At 47.5% G+C, this 22,944-nt stretch overlaps 1 protein-coding gene across 23 annotated transcripts in view; it reads right to left on the bottom strand.

Annotated features, from left to right (window-relative positions):
* The window catches only part of NCOR2 (nuclear receptor corepressor 2), a 414,582-nt gene that overhangs the window by 144,514 nt on the left and 247,124 nt on the right, over window positions 1-22,944 (bottom strand). For all 23 annotated transcript variants that reach the window (XM_084819282.1, XM_084819284.1, XM_084819296.1 and 20 more), the window contains 2 exons: window positions 6,035-6,101; window positions 326-498 (listed from right to left, as the gene is read on the bottom strand). In XM_084819282.1, coding sequence (XP_084675408.1) covers window positions 326-498; window positions 6,035-6,101 — 240 coding nt within the window. The remainder of the gene's footprint in view (window positions 1-325; window positions 499-6,034; window positions 6,102-22,944) is intronic.

Raw genomic sequence — 22,944 nt, forward strand, 5'->3', positions numbered from 1 at the left:
GGCAGGAACAGAGAAGTAGAGGCCCCTATATTCAGGATAGGGGGAGGTTTTGTCAGTATGGGGCAGAGCTATCTGTATTTTGACTAGGGCTCTGAAACAACTGAATCCACTACCTTCATGGTGGTTGGGGACAGGACTTAGCTGGAGGATAAGGCTGATGAGACTGGTCTTGCCTGGAGGCCAAAATATTTCCCACAGAGAACTGGCCCCTTTTAGCACTCCACCAGAAACTGACGTTCCACCATCAAAGACCCAGAGCTTTAATGCACTCCTGCCAACCTGGCGCTCTCACAGCTCACTCCCTTCTGAACGTGCCTCCACTAACCTCTGCATGCGCTCCTGCAATTCCCTTTGCTTCCGGATCTCTGGGAACTGTTTCTCATAATATTCGCGTACTTTGCTCTCCTTGGCTCGGCGTCGGGGGTTGTTTTCAATGCGCTCCACTTTCTTTTCCCAGGCTTCCATCAACTGGTCATAGCGCTGGCAGAATTTCTGTTCCTGAAGAGGTGGAAGTAAAGTTTCAGGGGAGGAGGAGAAAGCAGTGAGAGAGAGAGAGAGAGAGAGAGAGAGAGAGAGAGAGAGAGAGAGATTAAGAAATGGTTCCTTGACATTCTTTGTCAGGTTTAAGTAGCAGTAAGGTCTCAGAGGAGAATTAACGTAAGATTCTCGAGGCAAACACACATGACCAAAACTCGCCCATGAAAGAATACAGCTAGGAAGATCTGGGCATGAGCTGAATTGGTCGTGCAATCATCTTACCACACATTCGTTTTGTGAAACAAACCCTCCTTTATCATGTGGGCATCGATGATAACATGCCGCTGTAGGCTGCTAATGAGATGTGCAGGCAAAGAACAGACCCAGCACTGCGGGGTGGGCTGGGGGTGGTAATTACCTCAAGCTAATGATGCCCCATGTACATTCGGCACATTGAATGGCGTGCCCCGAATTCCATCCCTTGTTCTAGGAATGATAGGGAGGAAAACTGAGGCTAACTGCTATTCCAAAAAAGTTGCTACTGTCACACAATTAAGTGCTGTCACCAATAGGAATTAATCTATTAAAAGTGCATAAGTCTGTATATGACAAAATAAATATGGCTGTTCTAAGACGGGGCTTGCCATCTTCAGTTTTTATAAATACATTAAAAATAATCAACTAAAAAAAAAATTGTGTTGCCCCATTTATTGGAGATGCATTTTTAGTTTATTTAGGGCGGAATCCTATCTGGGATAGGCGGCTGCCTCCAAACTTGGAGGCGACCACCTATCCAATGCAGGGCAGGAGTCTCCGTGCTTCAGCCACCCTGCGTTCACGGCTATTCACAGCCGATTTCAGCTGTCTAGCCACGGGAAATTGGAGCGGGGGGGGGGGGGATGCCAGACAACACATAGGAAGCGTCGGAAAGGCACGTCTGCCCTCCCTGCTCCAGCCCACCCCTAGGAATGCCCCGTTTTTGCTGCTCCGCACTGTTCTTATGAGTGCGGAGCCGATCTGTGAAGGAGGTGGAGGTCAGTTCTCAGGAAACTGACCTATCCTATGACTGTCTAACCACTGACTAGAGGCCGTAGGATTGCACCCTTTGTTGTTGTTCAGTCGTTCAGTCATGTCCGACTCTTCGTGACCCCATGGATCATAGCACGCCAGGCCTTCCTGTCCTGTGCTCTCCCGGAGCGTGCTCAAGTTCATATTCATTGCATCGGTGATGCTATCTAGCCATCTCATCCTCTGCTGTCCCCTTCTCCTTTTGCCTTCAGTCTTTCCCAGCATCAGGGTCTTTTCCAGAGAGTTTTCTCTTCGCATTAGGTGGCCAAAATATTTGAGCTTCAGCTTCAGTATCTGTCCTTCCAATGAATTCTCCAATTAATCAGACAGCATTTTTTAACACATTATTATTATTATTATTGTTATTGTTATTGCTGCTGCTGCTACACAAATGCTTATAAAGCTGCATAAACTTCTTGCTTCACAAATGCTGTTTCAACCAATACATAAATGTAATCAATAGATTAACCAATTAAAATGTATGGTTAAGCATTTAATTAGGTTTGTTGCAAGACTACCTTTACGTCTATAATAAAAAGGGATGTAGGGTGCAATCCTATGTATGTTTAGACAGAAAAACGTCCTATAACTCCCAGCATTCCCAGTGACCCTTGCTGGCTGGGGAATGCTGGGAATTGTAGGCCTTTTTCTGTTTAGACATGCATAGGATTGCACCCTAAATTAATTCATCCAACTGATTAATGGCTGACGTCCCAAAAGCAATGTTGCTGAACCACTGAGATGAGGAAGGAGACAAAATGCAGGAGTTTTGAAGCTGGCTCTGGGTATCCTAGAAGGTTATCAAGAGGGACCTTACGGAAAAGGTCAGTCAAGGTGGACAAGCATATAAGCTTGTGGCTGCCACTTCTGATACTCTCCTGCAATGAGGAGCTGAAGGAACGTATTGGGGCTGTGACTGAGGGCACACACACAGTTTACAAGGCCCCAACAGGCTCAGCTAGAGTCCTGTGTAAACTAAGTATGCCCCCAGGACCCCTCTGCAACATGCAAAGGTTTGGGGGAAGATGCACAGGGCTTTCTCAGCAGACAAATTGATGAGGCCAAAGTTTTCTGAAGTACAAAAAGCACTGCTGGTTAAAAACACACACACAAAAGAAAATGAGGACAACTGCTTGTCATTTCTTGACTAATTTCCTCAAAAATGAAGACAAATAAAACTTTCTCAAGTAGATAAGCTTTACCACATGCACGCACACACACAAAGAAATGGGAATAGGACTCAGAAAGCAAGAAGCATTTGTGTGGGGGCTGACCACCCGCTCAAGCACCTTGTTCAGGGAGGGTATATTAGCAACCGGCCTATAATTGTTAACGTCTTCTGAGTCCAAGTTAGGCTTTTTCAGGAGTGGCCTAATAACTGCCTCCTTTAAAGCGTTTGGCCTCTCCCTTGCGCTCTCTCTCTCTCGGAGGAGTTTAGAACCTCCTGGACCCAGCCAGACATCCCCTCCCTATTAGATGTAATAAGCCATGATGGGCAAGGGTCCAGCACACAGGTGGTGGACCAGATGTGGCCAAGCACCCCGCCCCCATTCCATGCTTTATAACTGCTTCTATGAGGCAAGATATAGCAAGATTTTATCTTACTTTGTTTATTTATTTATTTGAAATATTTCTTGGCCACCTTTCGGGGCAGAAGCCCTCCCAAGGCGGCTTACAGCAATAAAATACATAAAAAGAGTTAAAATATTAAAAGTGATAAAACATAAAATAAAAGCAAAAAAGAAAAAAGAAAAAAAGGCAACAATAAAACCAGCAACGATGTTAACAGCAGTACCAGCAACAATAGCAGTTACGTGACAGAGCATGGCAGACCTCCGATGGCAGCTTGTTCCAAAGGTGTGGGGCCACTGCAGAGAAGGCCCTCTCACATGTGATCACCCACCTGACTGGTCTTACAGGCGGGGAAATGAGAAGGGCCTCTCTTTCTGATCTTAAACTGCAGGCAGGCTGATATGGGTGAAGGCAGTCCTTCAGGTAACTTGGTCCCAAACCGCTTAAGCCTTTAAAAGTCAAAACCAGCACTCTGAATTGGGCTCAAAAATGCACCGGTAACCAGTGCAGCTGGCGCAGTATAATCGTTATGTGATCAAACTGGCTCACCCCCACTAATGCTCGGGCGGCCACATTCTGCATGAGCTGGAGTTTCTGAGATGGATCAAAGATGCGAAGAAGCTACCTCATATGGCACAGCAAAGTATTAGAGAAGACAGATCTGACCCGGGGGGGCATAATGTGATGTGGAAGTCTCCAGAGCATGCTTGACTGAAGTGCACAGCCCTTGCACAGCTCTCTGTTTTACGGAGGCTTGTGCAAAACAGCCTCCTGGGAGCTTCTGGTCGTGGCTTTTATTGCGCCATCACCCTGCCTTATTCACAGAATGTTGCAGGGAGTTCAGACATTGTCATCTCCCACTTGTAACCCTCCCATGTTTCCCCACCACTACTTCTGTCTTTTTTCTTACTGCAGAAAATCCACACAGGAGAAAAAAGGACGGAATAGCTTCACAATGACTTCTCATTGGCAGTGCTCTGTCTGGAACCAGGTGGGCAGGTTTGCCCAGTCCAAACATGTAAGCGGCACTGCTGGGTGATACTTTCTCTGCTGGGTCACAATGGTGATGCAGACTGTAATGTCTGGTTTGGGCAGAGGGGTGGCTCCTTTTGCACTGTGAAAAACAAGTTGCCCCTTTTCCTTTTAGCTACGGCCTGATGGCTTCTGAAGCTTCCTGAGCAAGATCTAAATCCAGACAAGAACAAAGCGCCGCCCGGCTCCAGCTGTGTCTGATGCTAAGCCAGGAAGGGAAACAAAAAGGGACTGAAGTTCGAGCTCCCAATTAATCCAGCTGAGGATTTGGTTGCTTTAGATTCTGTTTAGCTTGGCACATCTAAACACTGAGCATCCATCTGGCAAGAAGAATGCTCCAGCCAACCAGCATCTTCTCTGCTCTGTTCATTAGCTACGCTCTGAACTTTTTATCCCTTTAGTAGGATGATATCAAAATCACTTCCAAAGAGCTTTAGAAGGAGTGGCAGGGAGTGGAGCAGACCTGAGATGCCAATCTGGCCAAAATACTCTACAAACTGGCATGATTCTGCCTGTACCGTTAGGCTTTATAAGTAAAAGGGCGCAAGGGCCTGACCAGAGCCATGGACAGTACCCAAATCTAGGCCTGGCAGGCGCACAGAAGCTGGAAGCAGAAGGAGCTTCAAGCATTTAGGAGTTGGAGCCTGAACAGGAGCAGCAAGGGCAGAAGGACAGGGTTCCTTGTGTTTATACCAGGTATTGCCCATCCAAAGGCTTCCTACTGTTTGTCAAGCACAGGGGATTGATACTGCACACCCTGGGGTCCCTTCTGCGCCTGAAGAGGGCTCTGAAACCTGAGCACACACAGGCCCAGGTAGTTCACCAGGGCAGGTGGTGCCACACAAGCTAGCGATGTAAATAAAAACAAAGACACACCATCCCTTGCACGTACTGCTGGTCTCATGGCCCACCCTCTCCCATCTTTGGCCACATCCCTTCATTAACGGATATACATCACAGAAAGGGGAAGAACAACCTAGCCTCATACACTGGCCAGAGAAGGGACAGCTGGAGGGAGCTTATTTCATCCTTCCCTGCCAGAAATAACACTTATAAGAACTTTGAAACTAAGAATTGGTGCCTGAGTTTTATTTTGTTTTCCTCCACTTTTCCAATCCCTTTTCCTTTTGTGCTGTGTCTTTTAGATTGTAAACTTGGGGGCAGGCATTGTCTTATTACTCATCCCTGTAAACTACTCTGGGAGCCTTTTTTGGTTGAAGAGAGGGGTAAATATGCTACAAATAAACTAACCACTTAACTGAAATACAACATTTTCATACTGGAGGGCTGCAGGCAATGCTTGTCTGACCATTTCAAAGAAGCAAACCCGTATCGCCTCTTTTCTCTGCCCTTCCATTTCCCCGTCACCTCTCAAGCTCTTTCCTTTGGCCTGCTCCTCCTGCCCTCGCCGTTCTGAGCTGGTCCTTGCGACAGCTTTCCTCTTCTAGGCTCCCTGGGACTCGGTTCCATATTACGGCTCCAACCTATTTCTTTCCTAGCACCTCTCTTTCCACCCACCACTTTTCCCCTGCCAATCAACCCCTCCCAATGACACCTGGTGGTCAATGAAGCCGCATCCCCTAGAGCAACGGTGGACAGAAGGAAGATCTCCAGATGTTTTCGACTTCAACTCCTACAAACCCCTGTCAGCATGGCTAATGGTCAAGAATGCTGTGAATTTAAGTGCAAAACACCTGGAGATCTACCTTAGGTTCACCCCTGGTGTAGACAACGCTGAGCTAGGTGGCTCAATGGTCTGACATGATATAAGGCAACTTCCCATGTCCCTCCTAAGGGTCTATATACACGCATTGTGGGTGGAACACGTAGCTCCATCCTGGGTTTAGAAAATGGGGAGAGAAGCCCACAGAAGGGTGCTACTTACCCACTGCTTACGGGCGTGATTTCTCCTCTTGAAATATAAGATCAGCTTCTTCCGCATTGCCTGGTTTCTGCAAAGGAGAAGAAAATGCAAGATTTTGTATACGCCTGCATACAGCATCCATTTGCTTGCTCACTCACACACATACACACTCAGTTTCAAACACCTCCGCTTCAAAGCCAGTTTTCAAGGCTGACCTTGAACCACAGCACTTTCAGAATAGCAGAGGTGGTTTCTGCTCAGGCTTTATTGCCATTTAGCCTCCGTTCACAAGGTAATTTTTCATCCTGAACGCTCTCCATGCCATGAGCCTCCACAGGCAAATGTGGAAAGGAGGTACCATGTAAACTGGCACCGCACAGACGCCACTTCCGTGCCAGCAAAGTTATGCTCAAAATCCTACAAGCTAGGCTTCAGCAGTATGTGAACGGAGAACTACCGGAAGTACAAGCTGGGTTTCGATGAGACAGAGGAACTAGAGATCAAATCGCCAACATTCACTGGATCATGGAGAAAGCAAGAGCATTCCAGAAAAACGCCTATTTCTGCTTCATTGACTACGCTAAAGCCTTCGATTATGTGGATCACAACAAACTGTGGCAAATTCTTAAAGAGATGGGAGTATCACACCACCTTACCTGTCTCCTGAGAAACCTGTACAAGGGTCAAGTAGCAACAGTAAGAACTGGACATGGAACAACCGATTGGTTCAAAATTGGGAAAGGAGTACAACAAGGCTGTATATTGTCGCCCTGCTTATTTAACTTATATACAGAGTACATCATGAGAAACGCTGGGTTGGATGAATCACAGGTCGGAATTAAGATTGCTGGGAGAATTATCCACAACCTCAGATACGCAGACGATACCACCCTAATGGCAGAAAGCGAAGAGGATCTCAAGAGCCTCTTGTTGAGGGTGAAAGTGGAGAGGGCAAAAGCTGGTTTGAAACTCAGCATTAACAAAACGAAGATCATGGCATCTGGCCCCATCACTTCCTGGCATATAGAAGGGGAAGAAATGGAAGCAGTGACAGGTTTTACTTTCTTGGGCTCCAAGATCACCGCAGACGGTGACTGTAGCCATGAAATTAAAAGATGCTTGCTCCTTGGGAGGAAAGCTATGGCAAACCTAGACAGCATAGTAAGAAGCAGAGACATCACCTTGCCGACAAAGGTCCGTATAATCAAAGCGATGGTTTTCCCAGTAGTAATGTATGGCTGTGAGAGCTGGACTATAAGGAAGGCTGAGCGCCGAAGAATTGATGCTTTCGAACTGTGGTGCTGGAGAAGACTCTTACAAGTCCCTTGGACTGCAAAGAGGTCAAATCAGTCAATCCTAAAGGAAATCACCCCTGACTGCTCATTGGAAGGACAGATACTGAAGCTGAAGCTCAAATATTTTGGCCACCTCATGCGAAGAGAAAACTCCCTGGAAAAGACCCTGATGCTGGGAAAGATTGAAGGCAAAAGGAGAAGGGGACAGCAGAGGATGAGATGGCTAGATAGCATCACCGATGCAATGAATATGAACTTGAGCACACTTCAGGAGAGAGTGGAGGACAGGAAGGCCTGGCGTGCTATGGTCCATGGGGTCACGAAGAGTCGGACACGACTTAACGACTGAAAAACAACCAGATGCTTAAATAGCTGCAGCAGGTTATTGAGGTACCACCTGGCATTTGCCCCGTTCAATTGCACACATGTGAATAATTCACAAGGCGAATACAATAAAAAATACCTCCCCCCCAAGATCATTCAAATAACTAATCAATGTTGACATGGAGAAAAAAAGCGGGAAGTTAATGATCCCCCACAGCGCCCCAAGGTGAATGGAGAAGTGAACTGAACAAAGCGTGAAGAGTGAGTTAAAGTAAGTTCTTTTTGCAGGGGATTATTTAGAGAAACATCTATGCTACACACACACTTAAGATTAGTTGGAGAGTCATTCCTGGAATCCTGAGAAATTTAGCTTTTCGGTGGACAGTGGAATTAGGATTCCTCTAACAGCGTTCTCAGCAGACTACGATTCCCAGAAATCTTTTGGGAAAGCCAAGGCAGTTAGACCGCTACAAAATTGAAGGAAAATTCGAGTGTAAACATTTCCACGCATTTGGAAGGGACCAAAAAGACCCCCAACCACGCTGTAAAAGGCAGGGCCTTCATCTGCCTCCACAACACCCGCAGTGCAGCTCACTCCTCCTATACAGACCCATTAGACCACTACAATCCTCAGGGGAGGCCTTGCTGCCCACACCACATCGTGCAGAGTCCCATCCGCCAGCAACATGGCAACAGCCCTCCTCTGAGGTGGTGTTCCCCCTCTGGAATGACCTCCCCTCTGCGATATGTCAGGCACTGACAATCACGTGCTTTCGACGATTATTAGAAACGTACATGTTTATCCTGGCTTTTCCCAACCATTAATGATGTATTGTTTTATAGTTTGTTGTAAACTGCTTTGGGATTGTTCAACTGGGAAGCGATATATAAATATTCTAAAACAAACAGATAAACAAATACAATCCAGAGCATGGGGTGCCTTGAAGCAGATGAGTTGTGCAAGCCAGTCCAGTTATGTGCTGCGCTGTCCTTTTAACTTTGCTTACGGGGTAGGGCTCTGAAAATCACCGGGCCTTGCATGAGGGACGTCTAAGTTCTCAGTTCAGCTTTGGAGACCCTCCAATCAACATCTGCCTCTCCTGAGCCTCCTACCTCTTCGGCGGCTACACAAAGCTCAAAACTCAGCCTGCTCCACGACTTCCTTTGCGCCTGGCAGATTCGCAGCCTTGCCTGAAGAGGGACATTCCAGAATGCTCTGAATGGAGTTCTTTACAGGAAGTGACCAGGCTGGACTTCCTCTGGAAGGAAGCAAACCCCCACTTGATTTTGGACCCTTGTATAACAAAATAGCGAAGGTCTCACGAAGATCTCCTTCCCCTTTTCATAACTAGCTCCTTGGGGTGGCAAGTGAACACTGAGTTCCCAAACCATGACCAAGCTGAGCTCCAAGAGCTCAATTTTCTCCGGTTTGGTTATAAAGGCTTTGATGTAAAAACAGAACTCGACTTTTCAAGGTAGCACTTGGCAGGTGGCAGCCTCCTCCTCCTTTCAAATGGAAACCGGCCACTAACCTTATGAATAAGAGACACACATCAGCGCTGCACAGGCATGCCAGAGGTAAAAGCAGAGCAAAAGCCCTCCACGGTAATCCCAATTAAACCCAGCCAGAATATCAATGAAATAAAACCGACGCTGAATTGGCAGGCCGGGCTTACCACGTCCCTTCAAAACAGACCAGACAGCTTTGTATGTGGTATGATTTAAAACCAAAACACGAACACCACCCCTCTGAGGCTGCTCGGAATAAAATTTGCCCCTGCATCTGAAACACGTTCCAAAATTATCCATGAGAAGATCCATGCTGGATCAGACCACAGGCCCTGATAGGGTGGCCAGGCACCCTACTGTACAGGGGACAGTCTTCATTCATTCATTCATTTCATTTCTATACTGCCCAACAGCTGAAACTCTCTGGGCGGTTCACAAAATTTATCTTCTATTTTGGACAGCTGGCAGAGAACAGTCTTCTATCTGAAGGTGTCCTTTTCTGAAGAGGTAGCCAGTCCAATCCAGTTTAAAGTCAACCATAAGGAGCGAGAGCAGGTAGGGGCCTTGAAGTTAGCACCTGGGCAGCAGACTGAGTAGGCATGTACAGGTCACCTGGTCACTCTTCTCCACCATGGTGAGATGCACTGTATTTCTCTTTAAATTACAGACATTATTTCTAAATTTGCACCTGTACATATAAACGTGCATATGCAAATGTTATTTGTGTGTATATTTGAGGTATGGGAGGGGCCATAGCTCAGTGTGATAGAGCACATGCTTTGCATGCAAAAGGTCCCAGGTTCGATCCCCGGCTTCTCCATTTAGGGCTAGGAAGGAATCCTGTCTGAAACCCTGGGGAGCCATTGCTGCCAGCCAGTGTCCACAGTATTGGGCTAGATGGACAAAGGGTCTGGCTCAGTACAAGGCAGCTTCCCATGGTCCTATGCAAACTGGTGTCCTCCTTTTGGGGAACGTTTTCCCTTTCCTTGGGGCAATGTGTAAATGGCTACCCTATATTATTATTATTTTATTTATTACATTTCTATACTGCCACACAGCCAAAGCTCCTTGGGCAGTTTACAAAGCTTAACCGCCCAGAGCATTGTCCAGCGTTCTGTCCACACAGTGGCATATGAGAAACACACAGGCATGATTTGAGGGCAATAGGTCTCTCCTACAGTTCTTCCCCAGCAACTGGTATTCAGAGGCATATTTCCTGTGATACTGGAGGTAATATATAGACATCGTATCTAGGAGCCAGCTCCTAACAGTAGCCTTATCCAACATAGATTTTCCTAATCCCCCTTTAAAGCCATCCAAGGTAAAAACATAACATCCAGCTTGATTTTATTTTACTGCATGTCTCTAGACCTCAGGATGGGCAGAAAAAGCCAGCTCTGAAAAACATGGATCTAGTATAGGCTGAGGGTTAACATCTTACGCTATTCCAGCCTTGACCAGCCTGGAGCCCTCCAGATGTGTTGGATTGCAACTCCCATCATTCCCAGTGGCATGCTGGCTGGGAATGATGGGGACTGCAATCCAACACATCTGGAGGGCATCAGGTTGAGCGATGGTGTGCTATTCCATGTCCCTGCCCCATGAACCTACAAACAGGAATCCAACAACTCAGCTGATCAAACTGTTTCCCGTTAACTGTGTAACCCAACTTAGTGTTCTCTAGATGTCCTGGACTGCAATTCTCATTGCCCCATGCAAGCTAGGGGCGATGGGAGTTGTAATCCAACATATCTGGAAGGGACCAGGTTGAGGGAGGCCACTGCATTTCATGTAACGGAGTAGTTGGTAAGGAGCAGTTTCTTCCATCTCGTCATCATCAAGGAAGATAGTAAACCCTTTGGGGATTATCTTCCATGTGTGCGAAACAAAACACACAGAGGCTGCACAAAAGCATCACCTCCCACAGCTTAAACCCCTGAGGTTAAAACACACTGCCATGAGGGAGCGGCTCTAAAAGGGGGGAAAGGGAGAGAGGTATCAGGAGAGGGAGCAACAGATGCCCCCCCCAGGAGACTTGCCTTCTCCTTTCTGGGCAAGATCGCTGAGCTAATCAACAGCCATCTCTTTCAAAGGCAGACAAGAGAGGCCTTGGGAACTGCTGGATGAATCCGAGAGCAACAGGAGACCCCTGGAAGCTGCCCACAGCCCTAGACTCCAGGCTCAATGAGAAGGCTTAAAAGCAGCAGCTGAAGCAACAGATGTCCTAGGTTCTGAGTTTTCTTGGACCTTGAGAAGATTAATCCAGAGGGGTGGGGAATCCTGGATTGCTCTCTGAATACAGAAACCCGCAAAGCGTTTTGAAAGCAACAGCGTGGTTGCGATGATAGGCGCTGTCCCCATTTCTTTTATTCTATCCCCCCATCCCGGCCTTCAAAAACCTGCAGATCCCACACTCTGCTTCAAAAGGCTTGTGTGATCTTGGAGCGCGTCAGCCCTTCTTCACAGTCGGTCCTCGCTACGTGCCGCTGCTGTTACTTAGAAACCATTTACAAGGAGGTTAAACCGGGCCACAAATGGGAGGAAGCATATGTCGTGTTCCTGGGGGCATAGGAAAGCTAGCAAGCGGGGCTCCAGGATTTCTACAGTGCAGCCTGCATAAGGTAGAGGACACCCCCACCCCCCAAGCGGGAGAGGCACACAGCGCTTGCGAACAGCACTTTGGAAAGGTCAGGACTGCAACACGCCTTCACCTCCCCAGCAGCAAACATCCAACTGTTTACATCGATTAAAAGGGAGGGAAAATCAGAGATGGCAGGAACATCAGGGAGCCTTAGAGGGAAGCAGAGCTAAGCATACAGAAACGCACCTTAAACAACGAGGATTTTGTTGTTGTTGTTGCCCCTAATGAGCGCTTTACAAAGCAAACAAAAAAATCATGGATATGGTCGTAGGAATAAGCCGTCTAAAAATAGCACGCAAAGCACACAGGCGCCTTGCCTCGTGGAGAGTCGTCTGAACGGAAGGATGCGTGTGTGGCCTGGGGACTGGTTTGAAGTAGAAACCACAGTTAAACCACCACAGTTAAAATGGGGCAACCGCCCTGGACACCATCCACACAACTTACTCTTTGGTGCAAGGCCTGTATTATTTGCTGCATTTATTTATTCCTCTTATGTACCCGTCCCTTCACCAAAGAGCATGTGGTTCCCAGGTGGTCCATTATTATTAGTACCATTACTTAGTACCTTTTTCAAGGTATAAAAGGGCAGTCTCTGCCCCAGGGAGCTTACAGTAAAAAATTCAGGTGATAGTAGAGAGAAATGGAGGCAGGAAGAAAGGAAGAATATGCACTTATTTCATGTCGTGTATCCATGCTTTCTTATAGTGGAATACAAGAGGTTATGCTAGGAAAAGAGCAACCAGAATCCTCATATTTAGATCTGACCTGGCCAATCCAGAGGATTCATACTGCCTGCCAAGTGCAGGTGCTGATGCTGCACACCTGGATTCCTTTCCGTGCTGGAAGGGGGTCCCTGAGGCCTGAGCACACACAGTTCTGGGTAGCTGTTAGTAAGGGCCAGCGTCAAGGGTAGGCATGGTTGGGCACCTGCCGAGGTCCCACACCGACCGCAGCAGGGTCCCACTGGCAAGAGACCCCTGGACTTGCTCCTCCTCTTCAACGTTGCAACTGGCTTGTTCCCTTGCCTCTCGCTCTGGCCCAGACAACGGTGGTAGTGAGACAGGGGAGCAGTGGATGCCACAGCCCACTTCCTCACTGGTTCTCTGCCTGTCAAGCCAGCAAGTGGCAGCCATGATGAGAAAGGGGATAAGGAGCCATAGCAGCTGGTGACAACAGTGGTGAGAAAGCAGGCTCACTGAGGGAGGGGACCGATTCGGAGCCTCTTGCCCAAGGGCCCTCCAAAACCTGGTGCTGACGCTGCTCCTAGCTCAAACCTCGGAGCCCTGACAGTTATGTGAAACACGTCTAGGAGCAAAGCAATAGCCAGCATAAGTGAAGTTGGCTCCCTCAGTCAACTATTTTAAAAGTGTTGGAAAATTCCAAGAAACCAAGTACGTTCCCGCTCAAGGCGAATAATTCCACCTTAACGCTCTTCGGGCCTATTTCCCAAGCTCCTTGAGGAAGGAGCCTGCGAAACAAAGTTTGGCGTTTGAATTCTCTGGCCCAGGTCCATCTGAGTATCTCTGGCCTCCCTCCAGGGGGTTAACAGCTTGAGTATATTGTATAAACGTACGCCTTGCGCGGATTAAAAACCCAAAAGCCGGGGAGTGGCGGACGGGGGAAACTGAGAGATAAAGGCAGCCGAGATACAAGAGAGGCCCTGCTTTCCTGAGAAGAAGCCGGAGCCAAGAGAGAGACAAAAGCGAGTCTGTTAGGTGGTCAAAACCTTTATTGCAGGTATTACATTATACAGGAAGCCTTTTGATTCATCCAAAAGCCAGGATCAACATTGACAGAGAGCCTGGCATGGTAAAGGAGGAGAAGGGAGCCAAGGGTGGCCAGTGGATCAGATGGAATAACTGGAACAGGAGTTGCAGGGGCAGCTGGGGGTAGGGAAGAAAAGCAATCTGCTCACCTTTGTCCGCTCAGCCAGGTGATTCTGGGAGGGGACTTGTGCAGGCAAGTTTGAATGAAGCAAGGCAAATACACACACACACACACACACACACACACGAAATATGATGTTGCAGTGCTGTGCTCCTGTTCAAGGTTCCAGCCAGCCATGTCCTTTTCCGGGATACTCCATCCCAGCCTTCCCGAACCTGGTATCCTCCAGATACGTCGGACTACAACTCCCAGAACGCTCCACGTTGGGAGTTATAGTCCTACACATACGGAGGGCATCAGGCTGGGGAAGGATGCTCCATTCCAGTTTCCAATTCTCCCCTCCAGCAGTCAGTCAAAATTCCTTGGCCACTCAGCATAGTCAGTCCCCACTGGGCTGTCTTAGGGGAGGCCGCCCCCTTATTTTCCTCCTTTTCCTCGCAGAAATACACAGAGATTCTGTGTACGTCTGCAAACATTGGGGTTCCCCAAGCATACTGATAACCCCCTCTCGTTAATGCGTGGTTGTGTTTTTCAGTGGATTCATCATCATCATCATTAGTGTTCATTAGACACCTTGTAAGAACTAGTTCCCTGGGCGTCGTACCACCATTTAAAAACAGAACAATGATACGATAATACCTGTAGTGTGCTGACCTATGCCAGGCTGGTGAAAAAGCCATTTCCACACACTGAGAGGCCTGTGGGTGACGGCTGCAGTAGTGAATCCATGGGCACAGCCACAGGCCCCTTAGTTTGCTTTGTGTTATTGACTCTGCCTCCACTGATCACGGGTAAGGGCAAAAGGCCGTAGGAAGATCCCGGCATCCTGTCCCCTAGCCGTAGGAATCTGCTTGCGACACACACGCTCTCTCTCACACACAGTCATTCACAGAACAAGGGTTGGTCATCGGTTCCCTCCCTGCGTCACCAGGGCGGCTGGTCAGAAGGGGAAATGGTTACAGGCCATTCTTGCCATGAGTTCGCCACAGCAGCCCATGATCCTCCTTGGCTTGAGACGTCAGCTGACGCTGGAAGGCCAATCAAGTGAAGCTGACGGACATAAAGAGTTGGGCACCACCAGGTCCTACCTCTGTGCCTCCAAACATTTGCCTTCCGGCCTGCAGCCATGTTGGCTAAAGATCTGGGGGCCCTCAAAGAGCCCACTTCCTCTCCTCACCATTGTCGCCACTTCCCTCTCCCTCTGGACCCAATCCGCACCACTGCCCAGAAGGAGAACACAAGGTGAGTAGAAGATGCTGCTCATTTTTCTTGTTCTCAATACTAATCACACACTGGGAGAGGGCACATGAACAAGTAGCAACATCGAGGAGGAGGAGGGAGCGGGTGGCGTTGGGGTCAGCAGTGGTTCCCTGGCTGCAGGGGTCCCCAACACGGCGGACAGGGGACCTCCAGGGGTGCCCACAAAGCTCTCCACTCCCTCCCCCCTTCAAAAAAAGTTTTTAATGAAAACCTTGGAAAAAGTTAGGGCAGTCTTCATTTTATTCCTTTCTAGCCTTGCTATTTCTCTCCCCACCACCTCTTTAGCTCACTGATTCTCCCCACTTCTAGCCTTGCTCCTTTTCTCCCCTCTACCCCTCTACCTTGCTATTTCCTCCTCCCTCCCAGCCTCACTATTTCTCTCCTCCCACACCTCTTTAGCTCACTTTTGACCAGCCAGCCCCCCATGGCAGCCATTATGCGATTAGCCTCATGCCCACAGCAGATTCTCAAATTCCCAAATGTGCCCATGGGTCCAAAAAGGTGAGGGCCCCTGCCCTAATGGGGTGGGGTCCTCAGCCGACACACACACACATCGTTTGAGATTTTAACAAACCTTATCCATACACTTTCCATTCTAGCTTTGCAGCCTTGAGGACTATAAGCTTGCCTTAAAGAAATAAAAGTGAAAATGAATACTCTTAGGATGCTCAATTTTTCTCCCTATACCAATTTAGTAGACCTTGCACAGCATGAACGTGGAATACGCTCAGCTCTTGCAGTGGGGCTTTGGCCTTGGCAGATGCATTTAGATGAGGAGAGGCCGATAACTCAGTGTCACAGCACATACTTTCCATGCCCAAGGACTTAAGATTCAATCCCCAGTATCTCCAGTTTAAAGAGGGATCACGTAGAAGGTAATGGAAAAGTTCCACTTTTGCCAGGAACTCCCGAGAGCCACTGCCAGTCAAAATAAAACAGACAATAATGGGCTGAAAAAGGTGTGGAAAAGGGTAGCCAAAGCGATCAAGGGGCTGGACCAACTCCCATACACTGAAAGGTTACAATGTTTGGGCCTTTTTAACTTAGAAAAAAGGCATGGAAAGGGGTGTGTGTGTGTGTGTGACACAGAGGTGTGTACAATGGCGTGGAGAAAGTAATTAAGGAGACGTTTTTCTCCTTCATTTACAATACTAGAACGAAGCTGAATAGTGGGAGATTTAGGACAGAAAAAAGGAAGGACTTCTTTATATAGCACACAGTTAATCTTAGGGTTTGGGGAGCATTTCATCTGGTCCACATTTTTAAGGGGCATCTGGCTGCCCACTGTGGGAAATAGGATGCTGGACTACGTGGAGCCATTTGGCATGATCCAGCATGGCTCTCCTTATGTTCTTAGCTGGACAAGCAGTTGGACTTGGTCTAAAGCAGCTTCCTAAATCCCTTCATATGTTTGCACATTGCAAAAATAATCTTTGGAGGCTCATCTCTGGGTGCCGCTGCCCACAATGGTGTGAAAAGTAGCTACCAGAGACAGAGCCTTCTCTTTAGTGGGCCCCCCGTCTATACAATGCCCGTCCCACGGAGAGCCACCTGGAGTCCTCACTTAATACATTTAGATGCCAGGTTAAGACCTTCCTCGTCCAGCAAGCATTGAATTTCTAATCTGGCGCTCTGATTATTAACTTTACTGCTGGCTCTTCAATATTTTTACGCCACAATCCTATGCATGTTTAAACAGAAAAAAGTCCTACAACTCCCAGCATTCTGGGAGAATGCTTGGAGTTGCAGGACTTTTTTCTGTCTAAACATGCATAGGATTGCACCCTTAATATTTTAATATTTTTATTGTTGTATTTATTGCATTGGTTGTTATTTTATTGTGTGTTTTTTTTTGGAATGTGTACTGCCCCAAGGGCATCTGTCAGGTAGGCAGTGTGAAATTAAATAAATAAATTCCTGTTCTGAACATTTAAGGTTACTTCATCGGACCCACAGGGCAGGTGGGAAGGAACGGGGGCAGGAGACGTACATTGTATATGGTTGTGGGGGTAAAAGATGCTGCGGGGGCCTGCAATATGCTTTTCTAACATTTAAATAATTCATCCGAACCTAACATTTCTTTGCAAATGGGCGCACGTGCGCACACACACACACACGAATTAAAGGCAAGGGAAACCTTGAACTCTAGAAAGAGATAAAAGGACATAGGGAGAACTTTTGAATGAAGATGGCACCAGCTGTGCTAGGGGGACACAGGAAATAGACGGACCATCAAAAGTCGCAAGTATCTGCCTCCCTAGACAACTCGCTATACCCATCAGCATGAAGAAGAGGGACAGACCAGAAACAGGAGAGAAGGCAGAAAAAAAGTGCAAGCTACACAGAGCCCTGCAAAGCAAGGTTTTAATAACTGAAAATAACAGATTTTTTTCCTTTTATGCTCAGTTCTGGCCAGTGCAAATTCACTCAGGTCATTCCAGGGTAAGAACACTTAGAACGGTAGCCTCAGGGAACACGCTGCAATACTGGGATAGAGCATATGCTTTGACTGGAGAAGGATCTATGTTCAAACCCCACATCTCCAGCTAAAGGATCACAAGGAACAGGTCTCTACCTGAGGCCTGGAAGAGCTTCTGTCAGTAGGAGTACAGACAAAACTGGACTTGACAGACCAGGGTTCTGACTTTGCATAAGGCAGCTTCATAATGATAAACGCCACCGCTACGGCCCTTTACGCCATGCTGCACTTTGGACTCCCAAGGAGCTGGGTGTGAGTTAGACGCTTCTGAAATTGCAGATGCCAAAATGAACTGGGGCATGAAATTAATTTTAACTGTGCACTGTTAAAAGACACAGACATTAAACATCCAGGCATTGGTATGTTGATCGAAAGGCCACACCATGCACAGAAGAAGGAGGGGAAAAGCAGTCATATGGGGGCAATAGTTAAGACTGAAATATCAAAAACGAGACCCACCATTACATCCCATGTCCCCCCAAAACACACTGTGGTGTTCCTGAAGATGTGCAACGCTGGGAAATCCGCTCTGTTCAAGCCCAACAGATTTCCGCAGCGTTTCCGTTCCGGTAAGCGGGGGTGGCCTGCATTGCAGGTGGGGTGAGGGCTTCTGGGAAAATTTGTGCACATTCCCCCCAGGTTCTACCATTTGCCCAAACTGTAATTTGTGCAATTTTTAAATCTTTTGGGTAGGGGGAATCTTGAAATGTGTGCAAATGATGCTGTTTTAAACATTATTATTATGATTTTTATTTTTATTGCCATTCTTGCGCAACTGCGGATGATCGCAGGTCTGCCTGTGTCTGCTATGTAACCCTGCAGCGGCATATTCCCTTCTTGCCAGTTTCATTCTCTTCACATTACTTCCTTTAGCCCATCAGATGTATTCAATACTTGTCAAACAACTAGTCAATTTCTCCCCCCCACCCCTTCCTTGGGGAAGTGTTGCTGCAGTTACTGCAAATGAGAGCCGCGACAAGAGGGTGGAGTGTAGATATCTGTTAAAAGGACTTGCTTGAGACTCAGGAACGTGTGCAATGGAAGTGGGGCACCCCCCAAGTGTCAATTCAACACCTCACACCCTGAGGGTCAGGTTGCTAAGTGGGCGATCTGGTCCCCTTTTCCAACCTGGTAATTTGAAAGATGCCAGTGTCAAACGTGCGCAAATTACCCACTGACAGGCTGGGAAAAGGCATAATAAAAGAGGCATTCCCTAGTCTATCAGAGACGGGATGGGATGCTTTTTTCTAGAACAAGAATTAAGAAGAGTTCTGCTGGATCAGACTAAAGGCCTATCCAATTATGGAAAATTTGCCCTGATGGGGCCCGCCTGGAGCCAACACTGCTCACTTTTTGGTGCCAGGTTAAGGCTTTTCTCTTTGCCCGGGAATTTGGCAGCATGTGATGGGTTTTAATTGGCTCTGGATTCGTTTTGAGGTTTGGCTGATTGTTCAAAGTTGTTTTTAAATATATTTTGTCTCTGTGTATACTGTCTGTTGTACATTTTTATGTTTTTAAATTTTGCATATGGTATTTTTTATGTTTTAATCTTTGTGAACTGCCCAGAGAGCTTCGGCTATGGGGCAGTATAGAAATGTAACAAATCATCATCATCATCCACTCCATGAATACCAGTTGCTAGGTGGAGGATGGTGCCTTCCTGCCCAGCTCATGGGCCACCCAGAGGCATCTGTCTCACCATGGTGAAAAACAGGATGCAGGACTTGATGGACATTAGGTCTGATACAGAAGGACTCTTATTAGGTCTTTTTAAACAGACTTTCTGGGGAAAGGTGGGGGGAGCTTTATCGGCCACTCAAAATATTTCTGCCTATCGTTTTCTCTGTTCATTTTACCAATGTTTTTGGATTGAACATTATGGGTTTTAATTGCTGTTCCCTGCCTTGGGAATTATTGCACTGAAAAGTGGGTGATAAATTCTCAACAAACAAATATACATACAAACAGTATAATAAAAAGCATTGTTAAAACCACAAGCAGGGCATATGATAGCTGGCAACGGCTTAAACATGCCAAAAATCCAGGTTTTCTTTCATTATTTTTTTTTTTTAAAAGAACAAGTTTCTTATTAGTTTTTTTTTTAAAGGCATCTGTTTCTTAAATGTATCTACTGCCCAACTGGCAGATGCCCTCAGGGCAGTTTACAACCATTTAAAAAAACGAATACATGAATAACTTAACAACCAAAACAATAAATACAACAATGAAAACAGTTGCGGAGAAAAGCTTGAGAAAGTACAGGCAGCGGAACCTCAGAAGACAAAGATGGGCAGGTGGAGGGTGGGGGCTGGCTAGGGCTTCTAGCCATCAGGGCTTTTGATAACATTTCTCGGTCCATCTATATAGCCTTTGCTTCCCTCCTGTTTGCTGTGCCAAGTTTCAGCTATGCAGGGCCATGAGCGCTAACGCAGCAGTCAGTTCCAATCTGATCTCTTCGTACACCAGCTTGGGCTGACAGCCTCCGGGCAGCATTACAAACCTGAGGGAAATTCAGGCTCTGCTGTGTCTATTCTTAGGGTGACAGCATTGCACATTCCCCTCGTGCTGCTTTGCGGTGACTCGAGCAGGTCAGGTCAGCCTTCCGAAGAGGAGCTTACAGATTATACATTTCCTCCTTGTGTGTGTTTCTGAATGCCAGGGTAGCTACCCACAGCTGACAAGAACCATACTTAAGCTGTCAGAGGAGGCAAACCTCTAAGAAAGACACAAGGACTGCCAAATGGGGCAGAGGCTCAACCCCGTATCCTGCCTCTGACAGCTACTGGCACAGGACATCAAAGGGAACAGCAGGACTCTTTCAAGGGGGTCTCAGGATGCACAGTGTTCCGTATCTACATTTCTAGTTGCAAGGCAGCATTCTCCAAACCTCCCTAAATTACCCTGAGAAAAAGCTGGCTTTTACAGTAAGTAAAGAACAACATGCTCACCGAAGAGCCCCCCGCCCATGCACTTAGGTGGGTCAACTTTCTAGAAGGCGGCCATCATTTCAGAGCAGGGATTCATGCAGAGAAGCAACATGCAGCCTTCTCCAAGGCAAGCTAAATCTGCCATTTATCTGTCTGCCTCAGGACAGATTGAATGATCCAATCACACCCAACAAACATGGCAAAACTAAAACAGACCACCCTTACCATGCATCAGAGGCTGATGGAAAGGAAGACAAGACTGGTCCAATAAATCATGCAGAGACACACAGGGCAACCTCCTCTGCAGATGACAGGTGTTTTGAGGTCACAGGAGCATTTAATTATATTACTTTCTGGCAGCTCACAGTTTGGGAACTCCTGGGCTTGAGATAATTATATGGGAAACATTTTTTTTAAAAATACACCCTTTCTCCAAATCTGACAGCATTTCATAAACAGCAGGTCTGGAAATGCAGAGTTGGATCAAATCTCTCAAATATTTCCACAGACACAGCAGAATGAGGTGGTAGAGTGAACTGCACCCCTTCAGGGTGCAAGTGAGCTATAACATTTTTGATTGTTGAATAACAAACAAACAAAAATCCTACAAAGGATAAGTAGCACATCAGGCTGAAGATCTGTAGACCAACCAGTGTGGTTTAGTGTTTCGAGTGTTGGACTGAGACTCCAGAGATCTGGGTTCTAGTCCCCCCTCAGCCATGCAGCTCAACAAGGTGACTTTGCGCCAGTCACTGACTCTCAGCCTAACCTACCTCACAGGGTTATAGTGAGGATAAAATGGAGAGGAGGAGGAGGGCAAAGGAAGCTGCCTTGGGTTTATTGCAAGAGGAAAAAAAATACGATATAAATGTAGTAATACATTAATGAATAAATAAAAACCACCCCCTGTTGTGCTGGTTTTTTGTTTTACCTGCAGGGTTTTCTTATTTAAGGGAATATTAACAAATATTATCTCCTGAAGAGGTGCCAACTGGCCAAAAGCCATCTAGCGAGGGCCGTGACTCGGTGGTGGTTCACCTGTTCTGCATGCCTAAGGTCCCAGGTTTGATCCCTGGCAGCTCCAGGCAGGGCTGGAAAAAACCCTGCCTGAAACCCTGGAGAGCCACTGCTGCCAGTCAGTGTCAGCAATACTGGGCTAGACGGACCAAGGGTCTGGCTCCGAATAAGACAACTTCCTAGGTGCGTAACCTGGAGTCCTACTCTGACACGCCAACACCGACACAAGGAGAACTGTAGGAAGACTGACAGGCCTACGAGCATCACCCCAAACCCAGAGTAGCCCAGAGCGGGCTAACATGGTACTCAAGTGGCAGGAGCATTGGGTTTGAGGGTGGTGCGGAAAACCAGGTTCGGACTCCCACTCAGCTGGGAAATTCACTGAACAAACTTAGGCAAGGACGGGTAGATCCAAACCACCATACTTCTCAACCGAGCCTGTGGTTAAATCCTCCTCCGCACACTGGGACAGACAATCCAGGCAAACAAACTGTAAAGCCCTACTTCCCCACCTGATGTGCCATAACCTGGTGCCCTCCAGATGTTTTAAGACTATAATCCCCAGCATCCCTGACTACTGGCCATGTTGGCTGGGACTCATGGGATGTGAAGTCCGAAACAGCTGGAGGGCACCAGGATGAGGAAAACTGCTGTAAGACTAAAGATGACTAAGTGTGGCTTCTGTGGAGAAAGGCAACCAGACTTATGTGGTAGGGCTTGCCGCCAGGGTAACGTCCAGGTCTGGCCAGAATCTCTGCCCTAAGCAGCAAGAGCCAGTGTAGTGTAGTGGTGAAAGTGATGGACTGGGAGCCGGGAGAGCCGGGTTCTAGTCCCCACTTGGCCACGGAAGCTCACTGGGTGACTTTGGGCCAGTCACAGTCTCTCAGCCCAACCCACCTCACAGGGTTGTTGTTGTGAGGATAAAACGGAAAGGAGGAGGATAATGTAAGCCGCCTTGGGTTCCTTGCAAGAGGAAAGAAGGCGGGATATAAATGCAATCAATCAATCAATCAAGAGCATGGCCCATGTGGCCTTTGACGATGCCTCCCCTTGTCCCACTCCTCTGGCTGTGCCACCCCATGCAACGTTGCTTCAGCGGTAAGCTCTGGCAGTTCCCCAAGCCTAGCATGGATAAGAAGGTCTCCCAATATTTTGGGAAAAACAGCAATCAAGCTCTGATTTTGTCATGTCTCCCAGGAAAAGGGTAACCACTAAAACACACTCAGAGAGGCCCATGGATCCTGCCTGGGGGGCGGCGGGGGGGAGGTCAGAAAGGCCAAGTGCTCTCTCCGTGTTCCAAACCTACTATGCACAGGTGCAGGATCCAAATGGTGGGGCTGCACACAGATGGCCAAAGAAGAATTTTAAGGTGGTCTCAAGTCCCCCCTCCAAACATATACACACATGCACTTCCTAACCGCCTTCTCGCTTCCCACAGCCCCAATTGCCAGCAGCTGTTTCCTTCCCTCCCTCACCCCCACCTTCTCCTTCCACAGCAAGAAACCACATAGCTTCATCCATCCCGGCTAACTCTGCCTGGTTGACTCCGAATGATGAACAACTTAAGACATTTCATTGCTTCGAGCCTCAAA

Source organism: Heloderma suspectum, chromosome 13, assembly GCF_057233095.1.
Source record: "Heloderma suspectum isolate Gila_16-S chromosome 13, 16-S_ref, whole genome shotgun sequence".
In the NCBI taxonomy this organism is placed as follows: Eukaryota; Metazoa; Chordata; class Lepidosauria; order Squamata; family Helodermatidae; genus Heloderma; species Heloderma suspectum.